The following is a 22,612-nucleotide window of genomic DNA, read 5'->3' on the forward strand; positions in this document are numbered from 1 at the left end:
AAAAAAAAAAAAAAAAAAAAAAAAAAAAAAAAAAAACAAAAAAAAGGCGAACGAAAAGAGGCATCGGCTGTTGTTAGTTTTCATCCACGCGAAGTAAATAAAAAAATACGGGTGCCATCAGAACTCAGCCACACGGGAAGCCATCTGGTTTGTTCTGCTCCACCGCGTCTATCTATCTGGGTCCTCTTACCCTTTTCTTTTTGGGATACTACGTAGGCAGGGTACTTTGTAGGCATATTCTGAAACTTGATCGGCTCGATCACATTATTGAGAAGTGATCTGGCAGGGGTTTCGCTGCTACTGGCAGCTCTGGATGGCTGGCTACCTGGTCCGACCGAATTAGGACTGGTCGATAGACTTTCATCATATGCAGCATTGTAAATAGTTCCGTTTGTCACACTGGAAAAGTTGACTCCTCCAACTGTAGACTAGAGGATAGGGATTGATGTATCGTTCGTGTGGCTTCTCCCCTCCCCCCAAAAGGCCCTAAGAAGACAGGGGGCCTGAGGCCACGAATCCAGACATCAACGTAAATACTGATCTGCATCAGGGAATTGCTTGGTTCGCTTTGTTCGAATCAGAACCCAACAAGGTTTTGCTCGGGCGGGATACCCACGTGGGCGAAAGGAAGGTTTACTACAAGAAAACAAAGATAAGAGGGGCTTGTGAGGCTGCCAACCAGTACGTACTATGCCATAGATGGGCAATGATTGGTGGCTATGATCACCCGTGTAGGGGGGAAGGAGAAGAAGGAGAGGAAAGTTCAGATGGGGGGGGAATAAAGTATCAATCATTGACGGTGATAGCACGCTGGGTGAAGCCTAAACAGCAAAGCCCGAAACGCAGCAATGCATCAAGGGCCCAAAACCCAAGGCCGATGATGAGGTGATGGGTCGTCCGGGCTGGGTCGGGGGTGGGGAAAAGGTTGGAAGTCGGTGTTCGCCAGCGTAAAAATGGCGAGCAACTTGAGTCTGGTACTAGTGGCGGTCTAATCCCGATTTGGCAAGAGCCTGCCTGCAAGTGTTCGTTACGAGACTCTGTGACTGGCTGCCGTGACTTGGGGATTTTCCGGTCATGACTCAAGGATGATCGTTACTGCTTGAAGGCCGCCGCAGTCTCTCCAGTATGGAAGCCTGCTTGCTGAAGAAGGAAGGTGCTTGGTAACGTGACGGGCTTGGCGCTGCTGGCTTGCTGTTTGGTCTGCCTGGAGGTATCTTTGGGTGTACAGACCGAGCAAAAGCGTGTCTGCCACGTTTTTTTGCCTGCTCGCATCTGCCCCTGTTCCGTTTGACTGGAAAGGGACAAACGTGCTTTGACCTGATGTATTATGTATGTATGTACAGACCAGGTACACAACCTGTCAGCTCAGGCTCGGAAGATGATGCTCAAGTACTCAACTGAGCTTACCAGAATCATATCTCCTCGTCATATGATAAGAGATACGGTGGGAACTTCTGAGATGCACATTACTAATGGTCCCAAGGCAGATAAACCAATAATGTCGCATCACTTCGATTGCGGTGCAGCAAATACCACTTACTACTTAGTCGGTCCATGCTGATGATTATTGCCATTTACTTGTTTGCTTGCTCCAGAATTCTTCTGACAGCTCTCTATGCCTATATGATCTACCGCTCAGTCCTTCTTCCATACATATCGGGTATTATATCCACCAGTCAATCCGTTGCTGCGTGTCTGATGGGGAGGGGGGGGGAGATTCATTATACAGCGAACACAGCGCGATCTGGTTGAAACCCTCCCCAGGCGTAGATTTCGCTGATCATCCGACGCCAGCGGTTTTGGAAACCGGCCCACTTTGGACTTTGGAGGAAGTGGTTGAGACGGAGCAGAGTAATGTATCTCTGAAAACGATACAGTATGTGACAGGGATTACAATACGCAGGGATACGGACCGGGAGAGTAAGATGGCCCTGGTTAAGTTACCTTCACCGTTCGGGGATCTCCTTGCATCAAACCATGACAGGGAAGGGATGAATTCTGGCAGCAAGAAGGAGAATTAACTTATAACTCAATTCTACATATTGAATATGGCCCCCTTCTTCCTGTCAGACGCGGAGAAGGGGCCCCCAAACCCGCTTAAGAAATAATCAACGAGGAAGGAAGCGTGGCTAAGGAAGAGGCCTGCAGGTTCGGGGGCGGTCGCCTGTAGGAACCTTACCTTACCCAAGGTAGCCTTTCCGGAGGGCAATACCCGTACCATCCCATCCTATCCCACTCATCCCACCCTGCCGGACTCTGCAGGGAAGCCGACCTCTGATCGCCCCAAAGGACGATCCGTCCACCTTTGCCCTTGGCCCACGTTGTCTGGTGCATGAAACCGTCCGCGTGCACAGTGGGTCAAGAATGACAGGCCTGATTCTTCACGCCCCTGGAGACCCTCTTGAGCAGCCGCTGTTCACTTGGCTTTCTGCTCATCTTTCCCTCTTTTCCCTTCCCTTTCCTTCTCATTCTTTCCGCTGCCTCTGCTCCTCTCTCGCTCTCTCACACTCTCTCTCACCCTCTCTCTCTCTCTCTCGCTCACTCGCTGTAAGGGATCCATCCGGTAGCATCCACCCTGTACCAAAAATCCACTTCAGATCGTACTCCAACTTCTAAGAAGTCAAACAGTTTGTTAAGTCATTTACTGTTTGTACAAATACCTGACTAACACTCTACCCAAATTCCCCGCTTGCTCTTTTCGTCATTGAGTTTGATTTTATTCCATTTTCCATTTTCTTACAATTTTTTTTCCCTGAATTTTTTTTTTCTTCCCATTTTCTGCCGTTGCCCTTTTCCCAATTTTTCCTGGGTCTGTTTCCAAACCGACTTTGAATTTTGGGTCAAGACTTTCCTTCACTCAAAGTGGAATTTTACCTCGTGTTTTATTTCATTATTATTTTATTTCCCCTTCTCTGATTTCCCTTATCCATACATACACCCACCCCTCCACCTATCTTTTTTTTTTCCTTTTCTTTTTTTTTTTTTTTCTCCCTTGACCCTCTTTCACCCTTTTGGAAATATTTTTTTACCCAATTTTTTTTTGGCCCATACCCATACCCATACCCATACATACATACAAAGCCCCCCCTCTTCTCTTTTCTCCCACTCCGTCTTGGTTCGCACTATTCAATGCCAACCATATCCTCCGCTCATCTTGACCAAGACTCTCCTCCTTCCTCTCACCTTCTTTACTCTCAATCTCCCCCATCTGTTGATCCTATCCCGGTCTCTACCTCCCCGGTTGAAACTCGCCCTCGTACTGCTTCCGCTCCCTCCCTACAGCACAACTCCGCACCCTCCGCTGTTGTCGCCCCCTCTCAACCCGCCACTACTACTACCACCACCTCCACCACCACCAACAACACCCCAACCGGATTCACAGGCTCAGTAATTGGATCCATTTCACGTCGCAATCGCCGTTCATTCGCTGCGTTAGCTCGTGAAAAGACTTCCAACGCCCTTGCGAACCTTTCCTCCATAGGAGCGCCGAATTACCCCCTCCGCTCCTCTGCCTCATCGGGAAGCCTGTCGAAACATTCGCGCAAGGCCTCGCAGGTCAGCGTCAGCGAAGCGCCAGGTGCCACGCCGTTAACTCCGCCATTGTCGGACGGTAGCGCCAGTAGTGAACGGTCCAGTCCCGCGCCCTTCGACGCCGCTACTAGCCGTTCTTCCCCGGCCGTGGTTGAACAACAGACCAGTTCTGTTGAGAGGCGCCGTTACACCCTCCAGCGTGCCCCGTCCCCACTTGAGCAACTACCCGAAGTCGGACCTACCGTATCTCCCGCCAAGATGCATCAAACATCCTCGCGGTTATTGCGTATGACGGAGGATGACCGTCCATTCACAAAGGTAAGGTGACCCAATTGTGCGCTAAAGTGTCCGACAGGGCGAGAAGTAAAGAGGTGTCTGGGATTATACTCAAGGGCGGTAATTGTTAACACAAGTGGTCTCTTTATTAGGATTTCATGGACTTGTTCTCGACATTGATGGTCAGCTTGAAACTGGATTCGCATCGTGTGCGGTTTACGAAATATGACCACTCCTTTACCTCGGAAGAAGCCATCAACAATCTCGGCTCTCTCAAGTTCTCCCAGTCGAACCGTATGCCCGACCCTAAAGATCCTTCGCGTATCGTTACAACCACAACGACTACCACCTTTTCCATGGCCAAGGAAATGGCTCGTTCAGTATGCCAGCGTTTTGTCGATGCCCGCTTCATCGAGGCCGTGGATGGCAAATCGGCACAGATATTTCCGTTGAAGGGCGCCTTGTACCAGCTTACGCCGAAGGGAATCAATATTTTGCAAAGATTCTGCCAGAGGAACGGTATCACTGCCCGCCATGTGATTGACGTGCTGGAGTCGCCCCGCAACACGATGCAATTGGTCAACCTGGAGCGCGATACCGATACAGACAAGCTGTCACACGATCGAGCGACTATTGAGGTCATCTTCCGCCGGTTTGCGGGGCAGGATGGTCCCAACGTGAAGAGCAGCATCTCTACTTCAGATTCGGATTCCCTGAGTGATTACTCGAACGGCTTGGTTGGTGTGAAGATGGCGAAGGAGCGCAAGATCAACGACAAGATTGTCATCAACACGTTCACCGGAAAAGCCGCGGTCGATTGGTTGATGGATTGTTCCACCACAATTGAGCGCCGTGAGACCGTTCTCATTGCCGAGCTTTTCGTCAAGTACGGCTTGATTACGATGCTGCAGGAAGACCGCTTCATCAACCAACCAGATGACTCGATAGTTGCGTTCCAGCCTTCGAAGAATGCGATCTACGGCATCACGGACCGGGGTCAGCGAGTTTGCGGGTGGATCGCACGGGACAAGTCTCGTGAAACCACCATGTACGACAATCGTGGCATCCCGAAGGACTCCAACAATGCCCGTTTGAACCACATTCTTCACGACCCTGCCCTACGACTCCTGTTCCGCGAGTTCCTTCGCTTTTCCCTCTGTGAGGAGAACCTGTCGTTCTACCTCGACGTGTCTGAATTCACTTCAGCCTACCACAAGGCAGAGAAGTTGGGCACATTCAGGAAGCCGGATGCTGTCCGTGAGACACTGGCTGCAGCATATGGTAAGCGCTCTCAATGACAATGATTCTTTTGCGACTAGTAACTAATGAACCTGAATAGGACTCTACAATGCGTTCCTGGCACCGGGATCCCCTTGCGAACTCAACATCGATCACGCGCTGCGCAACAGCCTGGCAAGCCGCATGACCAAGGCCGTGGGCGACGATGAGTCGATGCTTAAGAGTCTGCAGGAGGTGGTGCATCTGTTTGAGATGGCTCAGACCTCGGTCTTTAAGCTGATGTCAAGTGTAAGTTCACCTTGTCACAATTTGTACCAGCGGCAAAAGCTAACCCGCAATAGGACTCCGTTCCCAAGTTTTTGCGTGATCCGAAGTGTGCCAGCATCCTTCAGGAACATGACGTTGACCTGATTGGTGCCCCCCGGGCTTACTCTCCCACGCCTGCTCCAGTTCCGGAGCGCTCGGCGAGCCGCTCAGCACGATCATGATAGGGGTAGCATGTGTGTCATGCAGGGATCCCAATCCTGTCCGAACAGGCCTTCACCTTGGTGATTACTAAAAGATCTGACGGCACGTGGCTTGCACTCGGACTTCGCCGATCCAAGATGAAACACACTCTTACTGCACAGCGCGGTGTTAATTGACGGAACGACTTGAACATGATTTTACTTCTTGGCTTGATCTGAGTTGCCAGTCCAATGTCGACTAGGCACCGGTCTAGCCAACACATCCTTCCCACCAAAAGCTTGGGAGCACTCCCAAACCTCCTGACACGACATGATACACGTTATGCGTCTCCGATACGAACGCTCTCCCGTTTCTATAATCTCTTTCTCTTCAATTGCCGCTTGGTCCCCACCCACGCCGCTTGCTATTGACGACAGGGCATTTCATGGGGTTACCAAGTCCGCACGACCAATGACAGACGTTACGATCTATGGATCATGTGATAGAGATGCCGGAACTGAACCATTTTAATACACCGATTCCTTTTCTACCCCCTGTTTCGTTTCCTTTTTTCTAATTTCCTTTTATACATCTGTGAACCGTGACGCATGGACGGAGACTGAAGAGGAGAAAGGCTGAAACACGAGAAGTATTCCAGCATTAGAGAGGCGTTATAGTACTCGGTTCTTTTTCCCTTTCTTGTTTGCATCATATCCGCATGATTTTTCCTCTCAAGATTTCCTTTTTCATCTCTCATTCTTCCGGTCTTCTTTTCCTCTTTCCTATATATGTTATTTCCTTTGTTCCGAGTTGATGTGTATGTTGTCATACGTCCCCTGCATCGAGCATGGATACGCGCATTTTGATTTGCATTTTCAGGGTACAGCGAGTGTGGCTTTTTCCTTTTAAACCTATCTACCTGATTGAATATGCGAGGGATGTCCTCTCGCGATCAGAGAAATCTAAAGAACAGAAATCAATCAATAAATAAATATTCAGAGACATGATCTACTTCCACTGGCACTTTAGGCAACAATTGTAACATCCGTATTCAGTAGACATAAGATAAGTAGATCAACGAACCCTTCTCCGCACTTCAATACTTAGTAGTACCCGACCAGCCCAGCCCAAATACCCAAACTACGGAGCAACTACTAACTACTTAAACTAGTACCAAAAAAGGCAATCAATTCGACTCCCCCGACCCCAAACTGCCAGATCTCGTATTCATCGATCAGACATTCGCTACTAGTATACATGTCTTTATACTATACTATACTATACTATAAGTAATAATATTACCATACATACAATCTTACATGCATACATACATACATACATACAGACCTAGTACACAAAGGTAAGCTAAATGCGCAGCGCACGCACATGGCTGACACGTGGTTTAAGTTAAACACGAGATGATGATGATGATGCTGATGTGAACATTGAATATGGGGGCCATGTGACTGACCTACATACATACATAGTACGTACATACCTAATTACTAGCATGACACTACAGGAATAACATTGAGTCTGGAGTCGTGTCAAACCTGAATGGGTAGGTAGTTCGTTGGGGGTGCTTGGCTGTGTTGGTGGTGTATCAACTGAATGTGCATGCATATTTGCTTTTTTTTCTTCTATTATTTGCTCTGTTTTTGAGAGGTGTAGATTTATCTATCTATCTATCTATCTATCTACCTATCTAGCTAGCTTTCTATTGCATGTATATGTATTTGCTAGATTATACATTAGTAGAAGAAAGTGTTATTCATTATCTATGGTGTACAAGCAATAAGTACCGGTGATGAAGACGTGGAAGGGTACTTACTACTACGAAGTATGTATTGTAGTAATCATTGATATTAATAGAACTGAATAGGATTAGACAGTAGGATCTAGATACTAGCGAGGTGAAGTACCTCTATGTGGATTTTGTAGATATACCATTTATAGCCAAAGTTTAGTTAAGTTCAAATGTCATAGACAAGATAGTAATAATAGAGAAGATGTAAAGTAAAAAGGGGAAAAGTAACGCAACGCAACGCCAAAAGAAGAAATTGACACCGATACATTACATACATACATACGCCTGTGAACAAACAACTAACTAGCTAGCTAGCATGATATGCAATAAGTAAAAAGAGAGGAAAAGAAAAGGAGATGGAGGTAAAATGATCAACATAGTAGCTGGGGTTCGCTTGTTTCCAATGTCCGGAGTTAACTCCGCATTCGGGCGGGCGCAATTTCCGAGCCAAGCAGGATCGGAGTTTGTTTTCTTTTTTGGGGGGCTGATATGGCATGGCATTCCATTTCATTGTCAGGGGGTATGATTCTTTCTTTTCTTGGTTTTTTCTTCTGCTGTTGATCTTGCGGCTTTACCGGCAGAGCTGAGTCTGCTAGGAGGTAGGTAGGTGGTATTGATACAGGATCCTGTGGGAACCAATAGAATGGGTCCGTTCGGCGCGAAAGCATAAAGTTTGACGGAGGGCAAACTGCAAAGAGTAAAGAGTGTTTGAATGATTGAAACGAAGTGTGTTTCGAATTATCCCTCATCGTTGCTGCTCCTGTTCGCACGGACCGATAGGTCTAATTTTGGGATTGGGGGGAATGATGAGAGGAGGGAAAAGTGAAACATGACACACGCACACGCACACGGTGGGTAGTTTCTACTTTGATCCCCAACCTCGGAGTCTCATTCCCTCTTCAATCGCCGTCCAGATCCCTTCAACCACTTCCCGATCACGCCACCGGCCCGCTCCGTGGACTCCTCCCTTCTCGTCCCAGCGCTCGACCGCGTAGCTCTGCACGCCTCGGCCCCAGCTCTTCACTTCCCGAGGGATATCCTCTCCACGCCATCCGACATACACACCTGTGGCATGCTTGAAGAGCTCCGGCGGCGAGGACCACTTGTATGACTTGAACTGCCAGGTCTGACCTGTCGTGAATACGGCAACCAGACGCTGCCAGTAGTCCGGCCGGAAGTTGGCTGTGCTATCGACCAGAATGAAGCGTGTAGGTTTCCGGGACGTGACCTGCGAGGAGCTGCCACCACCCGGGCGGAGAGAGGAGCTGGACGGATCCGAGTGCATGCGGAGCGGGCGGGAGATGTAGAGGATATTGGAGTTGGACATGGAAAGAGTAGGGTGATCGGGAGGGATGAAGACACCGTCCTGCAGGAAGGAGCGCACGTTGGACATGCGGATGAGCGATGAGGCCGAGGGCGAGAGGAGAATGATGGGATCTTGCGTCTTGCTTGCCTTGCGTGGCTGGGACAGACCGGCCGACGGCGACGGCACCACCATGGATTGCGGCTTGCTGCCGGCTTTCACACCAGCAGGGTATTGTCCCGGTCGTGAGCGGTTGCGTCCGAGCATGGATTCGGCGGTTTTGCGGACGAGAGAGAAGTCCTACAATGATCCCTATTAGCACACTGTGTATATAGCCTTCCCTTCTCTCCCACTGCATGAACCTACCGTCGGCTTAATTCCCCGTAGCACACTATTCCGATCCCCCATCTTGCGCTCCCCATTATAAATCTCCTGCAACCTAGGATCGATGACCTTAGCCGCCTTACCCTGCTGAGTCTGCGCGGCACTACCACCCCCAGGAGCACCACTCGGCACAGCAGAAACACCACCCGCAGCCCCGGAAGCAATATTCGCCGACGCCTGCGCCTGAGCAGCAGCCGAAGCCGCGGCGGCAGCCGCAGCAGCGGCACCCTCCAACGGCTTGATGTATTCACTCTCATCAGACGCGCCCTCCAACCAAGTCAGGAGATCCAAGCGCTCGACGAAAACGAGGTTCTGAACTTTCTCCTCCTCCTCGCCTTCCTTGCGCTCCTTCTGCTTTAGCGATTCATTAAGCTCCTGTGCGGAGGCAATGTACTCTGGAATGGCGACATCTTTCTTCTGCCACGCGAAGAAGATACTGCGGAGGTCGACGGCGGAGTCGGAGGAGCTGGAGACGAAGCGGGTAGGTGTTGTGAGGGGGATTGTTTGTGGGAGGGGATGTTGGAAGTAGAGATGGGTGGCTTTTGCGAGGTCGTCGGTCGCATTCTGGTCGGAGAGGTCGCTGGAGGTTGTTGGCGTGGGGAGATTGCCGGCCGCGATGGCGCGACGGAGCGAGAGGAGAGGATCTTGCAGGGAGGGATCGGTGGCCATGGTGGCGGGTGTGAATATGGATGTGGAAGACTGGTAGATGATGCTACCGCTCCGGGAGTTTGAAATTGTGTGCTGAAAATTGAGCAATGGATGAGGTTGGGGAAGGTGTTACTCGTAGCTTTCGAGATGCGCAGGAACTGCGGAGTGCACGTGATCTCGTCCGCCCTGTACATGTTTATATGCGCGGAACTTATCCAACCTCTTCTAAATAAGAATTTATTTAATGATCTGAATCATTGCTATTGTTTGGTAAATCGAGTTTATTAACACAAGCAGAGTTGTCGGTGATGCCACATCCAGCTCCATCCTCCAAAAATAGCTGTCACGCCAGTGAATAGAATCAACGCCCCGTAGTCGGTGGTATACCCGATCTCCCCGTTTTCTTGCCCGGTTATGGAACCCCGTTGCATAAGGGCCGAGCTCAATGGACCACTAATGACACTGCCAATGCCTCTTCCACCGGCTAACAGCCCGAACACTAATCCGGTTTCCAGCGAGGGAACCTCGCGCTTGACCTGGGTGAGTACACCGGACCAAGTGGAACTGAACCCCCCGGCAAAGAATCCGTATGTGATAGAGAAGAGAACCAGGAGGGCAATGGCGGCCTGTGGAAAGCTTGTAGATGGGGACGATGTTGACAGGCCCCAGAACAGCAGGACAGACATTCCAGAGCCTACGGAGGAGAGCAGCATGATATTGCTGACGGCGAAGCGATCACAAAGAGATCCCAAGACTATTCCACCTACAACAGAGGTGGCGTTGAATAGTGCTACTAGGAGAGTCCCTGTGGTGTCTGACAGGCCAGCTGCAGTTGTTGTATACGACGGTAGATACGTGCTGGGCAAAAAGTAGCCGAAGCTCTGAATGATATTCCCGAGCTGGAGCATCCAGAACGTAGCTAGTTTCAAGAAAGCGAGATTCAGAGGCTGCGGAGTGGTAGATGGGGCTGGAGGGATTCGTGGCCTTATGAAAGGAAGGGTCACAGCAAGCGTGAGTAGCTACAATGCCTAGTCAGTTTTGAACAAGAATAGTGGAATAAGCAGAAGACTAACCGTGACTACCGTCCAAGCCCTTAGAGTCGTCTTCGCTCCAAATCGGTCAAGACAGGCACTCGTCACGAAAGGCAGAGCTACGCCGCAGATGCTCTTACCAGCCCACATGATTCCATATGCTAGACCTTTGCGGCGAACAAACCACTGATCTAGATAGAGCGTGGTCGGACTGAAGACGAGACCATTTCCAAGGCCACAGATCACTCCCTGCGTCACAATCATCTGCCAAACAGTTGTGGCGAAAGAAGACAGCAGAGAGCCCCCGACACTGAGGGCTAGTCCGACAAATGCACAGGACTTTGGGAGATGTGGGTAGCGGGTCAAGAGCGTGAACGTCACAGGTGACAGGAGATAGAGGATTCCCTGTATGAAGAGTAAGAAGTCAGCCATATGGAAGTGAACATAATGGTAATAATAGGCAATATCACCGTTGCCGTGGTCCCCATGATTGCTAGACCCCCTTTACCTCCCTCGAGGTCATTATGCGTCTCGAAGTATTCCTGAAAGATACCGGCAACGAGAGAGAACCCTGGTGACCCGAATGAGCAGACATGTAGCTACAGTTGGGTAAAATAAATGCGCACCCCAGACCGGCAACTGAATCAAACAGCATGAGGCGAGAATCAACCAGGCACCTTTGCCCTGGTCCACCGGTGGCAGCGGGGCTTGCTCAAGTTCATGACGGGGGGAACTGTTGGACTTTTCACTGGATGGATGAGAAGATGAGTGATGTTCAGACCTCGATTCGGTCAATTCAAGAGACGCCATGTCTGAGAGTCAAGTATTCCCATGTAACTGATAAGAAGAAGAGAGAAAAGATAGAAGGACAATGCCCGATTAAATGGATAACTACCCCGCAACCCCTCAAGCCTCAGCATGAACGAATCATAAGTAGTTTTCATAATCGTAACGATCATCATAATGATTATTCTCATATCAATAAGCTATATACAAGACACATTCCCATCATCCCATCAAAATTTTACACAGGAATCCCCAAAGTCTCCTTAATATCCTCCCCCCTCAACCACTTCTCCATAGCCTCATACATCCCCCGGAACTTATCATTATCCTCCATCGTCGGCAAATCCAACTTGATCTTATGTCCCAATCTCGCCTGAGAAGCACCCAGATACCTATATCCATACGGATACGGCTTGAGCTCCTCCTCCGAGAAATCAGGCACATGCTTGCCATCCACGGGCATGATCTTATCCTTCTCATAGAACAAGCGCTTGTAGTGGACCTTCCACCCGGCTGGATCCTTCTGGCACCACATGATAAAGCGGCAGTCACATTCAACATCAAATTCAATGCCATCAAATGAGAAGCGCTGTGTGATGGTGGCCTTCATTTTTCCGACGGCACGGCCGGTCTTGGAGTTTAGCTCGACGAGAGTGCCGTTTTCGCGGTGCATGATATGGTCGCCGTTTCGACGGCCCTTCTTGGAGACTGCGATGAATTCGTCGATGGGCATGCCGCCGCTCCATGCTGCAGATTGAGTGAATCATATTAGTGAGATGTTTTTGATGAGAGGTTCAGGAGGTATGAATGAGTGAGACAAAAAGGATATAGATGAGAACTTACTGGTAAAGATGTAAGCCTGTTCGGCGAAGCAGTTTCGGTAGTGAGCCCATTCAGAAGCATCTCGGTATACCGGCCATCCCTTCAAGAGCTCGGTGACACAGAGCCGATCCAGGATCTCTTCCGTAGTGCCATTGATGTGGCTGTGAATGGTAGGCTGAGGATCTTCGGCGGTGATGTTAACGACCATGATGTATATGATGTGCTAGATATAGATCGGCAAGAAGAAAGGAATGCTTTGTATGGAGGAAATAGTAGTGATTGTAGAATTGTCTGAACCAACCAGGAACCATCCAGGGCACCATCACGACATTATATACTTCTTTCATAGTTGTGATGGAGTAGTATTTCCCTGTCTGTCTCGGCAAACCCGAAAGCCGACAGTCAACCTTGTCCTTGATGTCATCCGATGGGAATGATATCAGGCAACCAACGAGCCGGCCTCGTCATTCGCAGTGGGTCGGTGGAGCCGGATAGCGTCTAGATGAGCTTGTCTGGACACCCATTCCAGACTGATCATTAGTATGCAGGGCGTCCATACTGCCCGGCATCCCGAGTCAGCATGATAACCGGCATCCCTCAGCCTTGCTAAATCATTTCTTGAACTAATAATTAACGAGACCTTGTTACTGTCATCATCTTCAACGGACAAATACTCAGCCGTACCTCAAATCCTTTGCGAGATAAGCAAGGCAACATATTCCTTCCTGATGTAGAGCATCAGTCCATTGGAGCGGCTTATAGCTATTCCTCCCTACCATATCACCATGAAACAAAGGAGCCAATAATGACGAGAATCTTCTCCCACACGGCACATTGTGATCCATATTCAGTGTGATAGAGGCGTGGCAGTGGCACCACAAGTCTCATCAACCACTGGTCCAGGAGCGGCCGAGACATCGCTGAATACGGCCCCTGCAGCTATGCCAGCCCTGGCATACCGAATAAACAAGGTCTAGACAATCGACTCAACGCTTCGGTGGGTGGCGCAGGCGGGAAAAGTCTCGAGGCCCAAGGCGCGCCTCCCTGGTAATTCTTTATCCGCGTCCCGGCCCACGTCTCGAGCCAGAGCTATGATGAAAGAGCTGTCGCTTCAAGGCTTGTTTTGATGGGGAATGAAAAATAATGGAAGTAGTTGTTGATCATGCGTTGCTCTTTCTTATAGGTGGAGAGCCCGATCAGCTAGGAAGAAAAAAGTCCCTGCATATCCGGAGCACTTAACCCTCCCGAGCCCAAGAATGGGCTCTCCTTTCCTTCATGTCTATATCCCGGTTTCCTTGAAAGCCATCCAAAGCTTATGCAGAGCACAATGGGATTTTGCCTGACGTCACCAAGATGACTAGAAATCAGCCCAGCAACGTGTACCTTAAATGCATTCAGCTACGGAACCAGTGCCATCGATTAACATTCAAGAAGAATTTCATTCGTCATGATCCACTCCGCAGAGCCCGAATGTTCGGCGCTTGGGGAGTCATGTCACAAATATCCTAGTAATAGAAGAGGAGAATGGAAATAGAAATGGGAAAGAAAGAAAAAGTCTGACAGTAATAATGACAATCGTGAAGCAGGCGCTCACATCATGACCCGTAAAGGTCCTCCTGAAAACCATTTCCCATGCCCATAACTCATCCGGAGTATTTCCCTGAACCCGCTCCATTTCCAACACGCCGAATACGCCGGTCAAATCAAAACCGCTCCGCCGGCTGAACGCCTGTCAATTCCCATCGTGTACAAGTCGAAGCAAAAGAAAGAAAAGGGGAATGAAGTAAAGAACAAATTCGCAGAAATTGTTCCACAAAGAAAGTAATCAACGCGTATTATATCGTGTAAACCCCGAATTCCAGGGGAGTAATCCACATGAGATAGCATCAGATCGTCACGTCGCTGAGGGTATGTGTGAAGTCTGCGTAGCTCCGGGAATATCCTTCATGCTGACATCCTGGGGCCCCCGTTCTGGCTTCGGCACTTCGTCGCCGGTCGCCTTGGCCGCCGCGGAAGAGTTGTGCCCAGCAGCAGCTCCATCACGGCCGGTTGGAGGCGGTACAGGTGGTGTGGGCGGTAGCATTGCGGTAGCCTGAGCTTGAGTCTTCTCAGACGTAGGCGTGGCCATGGTGCCCCGGCGAATGAGATAGTCACCCAAACTGAGTTTCTTTTTCACCGGACTAGGGCCTGCCACGCCAGACACCGGCGTGGTGGGAATGTGGGGTTGCGAAGTCACATCAGTTGAAGGTGAGGACAACGCCAATGGGGCTGTAGACCCTGGGCTGGTGGCCGAAGGGGGCGGAGGTAGCGTTGCGGGGGGCAGAGGAACGCGGAGATCAGTGTTGCGCTGTTTATGCACAATATTACTAGGTATCCGAGCGTTGTGCGCTGCAGTTGATGGCCAAGGGGGCGGCACGGGCGGCTTGACCGATCCCCGTCCTGACAAGGGAGATGCATCGAGATGTGTAACGGAATGGGATGGCGAGGTCTCTACTGGCGAATCAACATCCCTCATCTCTGTGTCCTGGATGTCGGCGGATATGCTGGGAGTTGTGGCTGTTAATGGCGCTGCCTCATGCGGGCTCGTGGAAGTCGGCGAAGAGTCAGAATGCTCGAGAAGAGAAGTTCGAGGAGTAACAGGGCATGGGCTGCTTTGCTCAAGCTTGATACGATCAGAATAGCATCTTTTCAGCAAACGCTGAGTCAAGGGCACGAAACAAGGTCGACGAGGGGAAGGCAGGGAAGGCGAAACCACACCATCGCTAGCATCCGGCTCGGTCTGTATAGCGGAGTCCACGTAATGTGAACGCCCCAGAGGAGACCGCCCAGGTGTGCTGTGACTGCCGGATGTTTTGCGCGGTGAGCCATGACGCATTCCGGGAAGCGAGCCGACAGGTCCGCCCGAGGGAGGAGAATATGACTGGCGTTCGCGTGGAGCATGGCTGGATTGACCACTAGCCCGTTTCTTCTTTCTGTGTGATGCTTGGTCCTGCTCCAGTTGTTGAAACTTCTTCTCTGCTGCAGCGATCTTACGCTTGTCTCGAGCCGAAAGTTCCGATTCCCCGAGCAAAAACGCTTCCGTAGGAGTCTGTAAAGTAGGGGTGAGATCCCGACTGCGAGTTTGACCTCGGATAGAGCCCGATGCAGAACGGCTATCAGCCTGATCATCTTCATCAAGGTTCTTAGTGGTCTCACTACCCGCCCGACTCGTGGCTGCAGGCGGAGAAATATTCGCCTTGGGCTTTGTCTTCTTTCGCTTAGCACTCGGCTGTTTCGCATTCGCATCCATCAACTTGGGGTGACGTCGTCGATCAACGCTGGACAGCAAACAGTTTGCGGGAGGGACGCAGGCGCATCCACCAAAGTGGGCGAGGACATTGCTGATGCAGATGGCAGGCGCATCGTGCGTGCTGTCACTGGCCTCCTGCTTGACTATACCATTGGTAGACTCAAAGAGTTGAGGATCTAGGTACCACATAGCCGTGATTTCCGAGTCTGCAGCAATGTCTTCCTTCGCCACAAAGCAGAAGTGGTACTCTACCTGATTCGTGATGTAGGTTTTCATGGTAACATTCGGCCGGCAGGAGCGCCGCACGTAGCGGAGCACGCTCCCCTCATGTCGACTATCGATGTAGATTGGAAGCTGAGGGTGGAAAAAGACAAAGGGCTCAGGATGACGAAGCTCTTGCCATCGATTACTGGGGTCAAGACAATAGTCGCGTAAGAAACCAAGCTTGCCCGTGATTTCACCGACAATTTCATCTTTGCCGACACGATCGCGAGTTTTGAGGATTTTCCAAGTTGGATGTTGGCCTTCCACCTCAATGCTCGAGTCCGTGATCGTTTCAGTAGACAATGTCGGCCAGCGTGATCTGTCAAGTGTTGCACCAGACCACGTGAAGATTTCTTTTGGGGAGCGCCCGTTCGTGATGCGGGTAACAGCCTCCGGCTCCGTGACCCAGGCAGCAAAATCTGCCGCAAGATGCAGATTCACAAACAGGTTGCTGTCTATGTTGGCATAGTCTTTCCCCTGATCGTAAAGATGAAGGAACTCGTGCGAATACAAAGGAATGGAAGGCCCTGATGCCTTGGTCGGGCTCATGGAGGGTGCTGCCCGCTTGCGCGCATCAGAGGGTAAGTTGGGTGCATTAGACACGGAGCTTACCGACCCCGAGGAACGATGATTTGTTTTGACCTTCTTTGCAAGGGGCTGATCCCGGGTGCTGGATTCCGACCGGTGATGAAAGCCGTTTACCTGATCACCACCGTGCTCCTTGACCTTCTTCTTATGACTCTTCGCACCGGACCGTTTCGCTTTCCGGTCACCGCCGTCGTTCTGTTCTCTGAGACGCCTCTGTCGTTCCGTAGCGCGCCGGCCATCGAGGGAACGCGGCTCGCATTCCACGCAGTTATGGACTTCTGGCACATCTCGGCCATGATAGTAGCATTCGATATGCTGCCAGGTTTCGCACCCTTCGCAGAAGACCGTATTACCATCGTCATCCTCGAAAGCGCAGATGCACTTGATGGTATACGGCTCTTCTTCGTCAGGGGCGACCGAGTCAGAAACAGCGCCGTTTACGATGGGCGAGTTCAGAGGGGCGGTGACCGCAGGGGGCTCCGTGGTTGGATGCGTGATGGCGACTGGGGAGGTATCTGTCATAATCCGACAGAATACCCCCTCTTGAGCTGAACAGAGAAAAATGCGCTGTTGAGGGTTCGAGGGGACGAACGGTATTACGGGAACCTGTCAAAACCCAGCACGCATATCACCTGTTGCTCACTGATAGTCGTCGCCTGACCTAGACTCTCACGACAGTCCACAGTGGCAGAAGGGATGGTTCGACCTTGGAAGATGATGAAGCCAGGTGATGAAGTCCACAATGTGCCACCCTCTTTATCGATGAATGAACCGGCAAGGAATGAGCCCGCGAGGGTAGGAAGGCCGATAGAGGTTGCTCAGCGATGGAAGAATCGTATTACTGCGAAAGATTGTCGAGGGACACCAGGTTCGAAAAGGGACAGGTTGAGCGAAGTCTCAGTGGAGTCGTCTTCCTCGGTGGCGCGTGCGACCGTGAGCAAGTAAGAAGTCGAGGATCGGTAGCCGATGATTGTGAGTAGGCGGACGGACCACGAATCGCATGGAGGAACGGATAGGCTGTAAGGAGAGGAAGAGAGTAGAGAAGGTGGAGAGATCAAGGAGGATGACGCTCGGAAGGATGGTCAGCAGTAGGGGGACAAAGACGAGAAAAGGATGACAAGGTCGGGAGGGAAGAGGTGAATGAGATGACGGAAAGGTGGGCGAGGGAGGATTAGAGTCGAGACACGAGAAGGTGAATCGGGAAGAGGCGAGGGCAAGCAAGCGAGAGAGGGAGAAAGGAGAGCAGAGGAGAGGAAGCGAGGATCAGAGGGAGGGAGAGCGTAAGAGAGAGAGAGCGAGAGCGAGCGAGAGGCTAAAGCCACGGATGGGCCATTCAAGCGGCGCGTCCAAGACCCAGAGTGAAAAGGGAATGGCGTGGAATTTTTTCTCCCACCCGTCCAGGTTCTGGGGGAGCCGATGTCTGGGATGGTGAGTGCGCTTAGGGAACAGCTTCGAGGTGGTTTGCACCTAAACTGCCCTTGCCTATATTTTTTCGTCCCTTTTCTTTTTTATCTTGTTCTTTTTGGGGGGTGGTTTCACCCTTGTAGCCCCCGTTGGGGAAGGTTAATAATCCACACGGCAGAATTGAAGAATGAGGGGGGGGGAAATCGAGGAAGAGCGAAAGGGACAGAACCGACGACGGACAGGCCGGTCGAGGAACGAATTGGAAGCTCGAGGGGACGAAAGGGAGGGGAGGGGGGGGGGACCATGGGGAACCAAAGGGAAAAAGGCAAGATTGCGAGGCCGGCCGGAAACGAACCCACGCCAAACCCAGGCTGAGCTTCAAGAAGGGGGGGAAGAGGGAACCACAGCAGTCCTGAGGCACTCCTGGCCGACCTCAGCTAGTCCTGAACGCAAAGTACCTTCAGTCTTCCTCTTTTCTTACCTGGCAACAACCCTGGACTAGGCTGTCTGGCACGCATGGTGAACACCTGAGGGCTCAGGCAGCACTGGAACTGCTGCCTGGGGGGAACCTCGGGTGGGGAATCTCACTTATCTGGTTCCGGCAGGAGCAGTGCCTCTCAGCCCCCAATCGGGGTAGACATCATGCCAAGTCCCAATTCGGGCATAGCGGGTGGAAATACCAGTCTGACTGTCATCAGAAGGAGAGGCAGAGTCACTCTCCGTCCAGGGACATCCCAGACATCCTCGAGAGGCAAATGGAGTTTCAAACCCCCAATACCCTTACCCAGTGCCAGCATTGCGAAGGATGGGGTGGGAGACGAAAAAGAAGAAAAAAGAAAAAAGAAAGGACCGACGAAAACAAAATCAAGGGGAGGGAAAAACCAGACTTCACTTGGCTGTGGATCTTTTAGAAGCAGTTTCGGGCCAAAGTCTCGCCTGTCGTAGGTCAGTGAAGCCGCCTTACAACGCATGCATGCGTTGTCTAGCCGTCCTAGCGGTCAGGAAACAATGCAGACGAAGTAAAGAAACAGACTGGTGACATCCACATAAATATAGAAAAGAAAAGAAAAGAAAAGAAAGAAGAAAAGTAAAAGTAGAGCAAAGAGATATTGTTAGTCACGGGTAAATTAGTTAGCATCAGAGCAATGTCAAGTGATGAGCAAAATCAAGTGGTTATCTTTGGTCGCTTATTGTACCTGACTCCAGGCGGCAACACCGACGAGCGGCTGCATGCTTCACAGTAAAGCCACGTCGAATTAAAGTGTCCGGTGAAGGAGCTGTAGTTCCAGATGAATGGAAAAGTCGTCAAGTCAAATAGTGAAACGAGAGCAAGCCCAAGTCCTCATCACAAGCCCTGGGGGGATGCAATATCCGAGGATATCATACCCGGAGGATCTGGTGGGTTGGGGGAGAGATGAGGAGAAAGTAGTGAGAGAGAGGTATGTGACAGAGTTACCGGGGTCCCCCAGAGATTTATGAGGTATCGTCCTCCGTGAAGGGTTGTTCCGGCAGGTTAATGGGAAAAGGGGAGAGAGGGATGGAAGGGGAAAGGAAGAGAAGGAAATGGTCTGTGAGCAGGACTGATGATTTTGGAAAGGAAAATTGAAATCCGAATCCAAAATCAAAATCGACAACCCGAAAGATGCTGGGCAGCTGGTTAGTTAGTTGGGGATCCTCCATGGCTTGCTAGCCTCATGAAAAATTACCCCATTTTACCCGTCCAGTGGGGGGGGGGAGGAAAAGATGGGTGGTATTCAGGTATTGAGCATTACGCTGGAGGGAGAGGGAGAGAGAGAGGGAGGGAGGGAGGGCGCTGAGGGGGTCGAGAGGCAGCGGACGAGGGACTTGACTGACTGCCAGGGAAGGAAGAACAATAATTGACGGAGGGGGCAGATCGGGGTCATAAGGACGAAATAATAATATGATGACGGGCGTGCTCAGATAACATGATCTCGGCCTTGCTCTTGATAGGAAGGGTAAAAGGGGAGTTTTTCGCGCAAAAGTGGGAGAGAGACTGAGGGGGGAGCCGTGGCCTAAATTAATAGCGAGCAGGTCGTGTTGGCTGCTGCGACAACTTGCTGTTGTTACTTACTTAACTTACTAGTCGGAAGGCTGACTGACCTAAAGCGGTGATGATGATGGCAAAACGACACCCGAAGCATCATCAAATCATCCCATCGCCATCGGCACTCTCTCCCTTCCCCCAACTCGTTTGGACTTATAATTTCTTGATTATTAGAGTATAATGTGGACTTACTACTTCTCATGCTAATGTACAATGATTGTTGAACCTTTGATGTTTGGATTTCAAGCCCAATTACTCTACACTCTCCCTCTGATATGATCTCCTCTAGTAGACGCCGTATTACTTGGGCGCTACTACTGCAAGTACTAGTGCGTGAAAATTACGTTAGGGGCTGACACGCCGGTTCCCGTGCGTGGCGAACCGCCCCCCGAACAGGGCCTAACTGTATGGATGTATAGTAAGGTCATAGTAGTAAGTCTTTCTCTCCTTCCCTTTTCCATGTATCGATCTGTCTTTGTTATAAAACGAAACAGACAATCCTTACGCCTGTTAAAGTCTTATGATAGCACCCAGGGATGGTGCTCGCTAGACTTTGGTGCATGTAGTTGCACGTCTTCATTTCTGCCTACTACTATATGCCATTACCAGCGACTACTCCAACCTCCTATGGTTGGCCATCAAGGAGAAGGCTTGAGATGGCGTCATTGTCCACCGCGGTACTGAATGATTGAGGAATAAGATGAAAAAAAAAACAAGCATCATTGATTAAGGAATAAGGATCTCAGGACTGTACAAACAATAATGGCAGAAGCGGCTGGCTCTCCGTGCACTATCAATACAAATAAAGTTGCGAAGGAAACGGAATCACGACAGCCGACCAGGACATTTGCTTCAGGCGAGAAATGAAAGTACGAGGTAGGTTTAAGAGTAGTCTCTCTCAAGGTCCCGGGGGACTCGAGACCGGGACACTGGTTGACGGTCCATCGCGCTCCGGCCCAAACATTCTCCACCAGCTTCGACGACTGGTCGTCCCATCCTCCGACTTGAGCTTCCGTTGTAAAATGGAAGTTCTCGCTTGGTGGCCGAAATAGAGTGAGAGGAACGACAAGATCCCAAGGTACACAGGAATAGCGTTTCTCATTCTCAATTGTGACCAGGACTGGACCGGGAGCTCCTCGGACGATGGCGGGGGGAACGCAAGAACAAGAGCATTGGCAATGGGCAGCAAAGTGCAGCCTAGGATCCCAACATATACTCCATAGGGCTGGATGCGGGACTGGTGGACTCGAATAAAGCCCTGTTCCTCGGTCTTCCTCCGGAACCGGAGGTAAATGATACTCGAGCAAAGCCATGAGATGGAGCCCGACGTAGTGATAAAGTACATGAGAGAATTGAAAAGGGCCGAGCTGGACTCTGCCAGCGACAGGAAAGCAAACAATGAGAACAGCGCAGATGTCAGTATGGCCACATAGGGCACTTGATACCGGTTGCATCGAGTAAGCATTGCTGGAGCATGTCCAGATTCGGCCAAGGTGTAGAGTGTGCGAGAAGATATGTAGAGGAAAGAGCGTCCAGAGGCGACCGATGAAAGGAATATCAACACGGTCACCAGAATCCGTAACGCGGGGATGCCCGCGCGTACAAAGCCCACGACGAAGGGCGATGAGCCAGCGCCCGTGCCATAGTTGGTCAATCGAGGCTCATCAAATGGACTAACGAAGGTCATCATGAACGCGCTGAGAATGTAGAGGGCAAAGAGATAGCCACTGTCCGTTCGGGCCATGCTCAGGATGCTAGGACCTCCTTCCGTGTTGGAACGCTCCGATCTCTGAACAGTAATTTCTGGTGTCAGGGTGAAAGAAATCACGCTGTATAGAAAGCATTGTAGGAAGCCAAGGAAACGCCCTCCACCGCCGGGAATGAGATACTCGTTCATCGGGCCAGGTTCGTGCCAGTAACGAAATCCTCGTATCGGTGTCCCTGGGATACCTCGGATTGCTAGGAATAGCGAGCAAATTGTCAGCCCCGCAGTAGTGATGATCTTTAATCCCGTGAAAACAGTCTCTGTCCGTTGGAAAGCTCGCTGGGGGAGCATATTGAATAGGAGGATCAGGACTGCGACCATTGCAATTCGGATCGCCATGCTGGGCTCAGGCGTCCACAAACTGAGATTGACCATGGCAGTGGTGATCTCGAAGGGGACCATCATTGCCAAGGAGTACCACCTGAGGTAGCCTAGAGAAAACCCTAGATGGTTGGAGCCATATTCATAGCTGTGAGCCACCATGGTACCGTTGAGCGCAGGTCGGTGGGCCGCAATCTCTGCAATGGCTGTTGTCAAGCAGTAAGATAACAAGAATACCAGTACATATGAACCAAGTAATGATGCTGGACCACCGGCAGCCAGAGCTTGGCCGGCCCCAATGAAGAGGCCGGTTCCAAAGGTGGGAATAAGAGCCATAGTACGTGGTTAGGGATAGCGGAGGAGAAATAGAGGATGTCGAAGAGGCCTACGGATGTCCTGGTGTTTCTTCTGAGAAGACGAGGCTGCAGGCGTGGTTGCCGGATTGGAGGAAAGGGTACCTCCTTCCTCTTCCGACAAACCACAAGAAACGGGAAGGTTGACTGGGAATTGACTGGGGAAGCTCCGTTGCAGCAAGAAGTCATCTTACACCAGATAGGCGCTGCGACGCTATACGACAGATAGGCCAGAAATCCATGGGTATCATTGTATGCCAAACAGAGCAAGAATGACTGCAAGATGAAC

The 22,612-nt window shown here is 50.8% G+C and overlaps 6 protein-coding genes across 6 annotated transcripts; 1 reads left to right on the plus strand and 5 right to left on the minus strand.

The window, feature by feature from the left end:
* The first annotated feature begins 2,848 nt into the window (after nt 1-2,848).
* Nucleotides 2,849-5,543, plus strand: flbA (developmental regulator FlbA). Its single transcript, XM_025689233.1, has 4 exons — nt 2,849-3,849; nt 3,960-5,088; nt 5,147-5,334; nt 5,388-5,543. The coding sequence occupies exons 1-4, from the start codon at nt 3,130-3,132 to the stop codon at nt 5,532-5,534; spliced, it is 2,184 nt and encodes a 727-aa protein (XP_025543855.1). The 5' UTR covers nt 2,849-3,129; the 3' UTR covers nt 5,535-5,543.
* Nucleotides 5,544-8,162: 2,619 nt separating this feature from the next.
* On the minus strand, nt 8,163-9,656 carry BO79DRAFT_224546 (CDC73 C-terminal domain-containing protein; the record flags this gene model as incomplete). The annotated part of the gene is made up of 2 exons (XM_025683685.1): nt 8,163-8,903; nt 8,970-9,656. 2 exons carry the CDS (start codon nt 9,654-9,656, stop codon nt 8,163-8,165), a joined length of 1,428 nt encoding a protein of 475 aa, XP_025543856.1.
* Nucleotides 9,657-9,919: 263 nt separating this feature from the next.
* On the minus strand, nt 9,920-11,476 carry BO79DRAFT_272422 (putative MFS monocarboxylate transporter; the record flags this gene model as incomplete). Its single annotated transcript, XM_025687431.1, has 4 exons — nt 9,920-10,654; nt 10,709-11,071; nt 11,137-11,237; nt 11,293-11,476. 4 exons carry the CDS (start codon nt 11,474-11,476, stop codon nt 9,920-9,922), a joined length of 1,383 nt encoding a protein of 460 aa, XP_025543857.1.
* A 162-nt stretch (nt 11,477-11,638) lies between these two features.
* Nucleotides 11,639-12,556, minus strand: BO79DRAFT_206820 (nuclear transport factor 2 family protein). The gene is made up of 2 exons (XM_025682049.1): nt 12,296-12,556; nt 11,639-12,199 (listed from the first exon to the last, which is right to left on the minus strand). The coding sequence occupies exons 1-2, from the start codon at nt 12,480-12,482 to the stop codon at nt 11,691-11,693; spliced, it is 696 nt and encodes a 231-aa protein (XP_025543858.1). The 5' UTR covers nt 12,483-12,556; the 3' UTR covers nt 11,639-11,690.
* A 1,502-nt stretch (nt 12,557-14,058) lies between these two features.
* On the minus strand, nt 14,059-17,384 carry BO79DRAFT_42517 (putative PHD finger and SET domain protein). Its single transcript, XM_025689234.1, has one exon. It carries the CDS (start codon nt 16,935-16,937, stop codon nt 14,169-14,171), a length of 2,769 nt encoding a protein of 922 aa, XP_025543859.1. The 5' UTR covers nt 16,938-17,384; the 3' UTR covers nt 14,059-14,168.
* Nucleotides 17,385-20,723: 3,339 nt separating this feature from the next.
* BO79DRAFT_272427 (putative proline permease) lies at nt 20,724-22,462 on the minus strand. Its single transcript, XM_025687432.1, has one exon. The coding sequence runs from the start codon at nt 22,304-22,306 to the stop codon at nt 20,783-20,785; it is 1,524 nt and encodes a 507-aa protein (XP_025543860.1). The 5' UTR covers nt 22,307-22,462; the 3' UTR covers nt 20,724-20,782.
* Nucleotides 22,463-22,612: the final 150 nt, after the last annotated feature.

Source organism: Aspergillus costaricaensis (genome assembly GCF_003184835.1).
Source record: "Aspergillus costaricaensis CBS 115574 unplaced genomic scaffold BO79scaffold_3, whole genome shotgun sequence".
In the NCBI taxonomy this organism is placed as follows: Eukaryota; Fungi; Ascomycota; class Eurotiomycetes; order Eurotiales; family Aspergillaceae; genus Aspergillus; species Aspergillus costaricensis.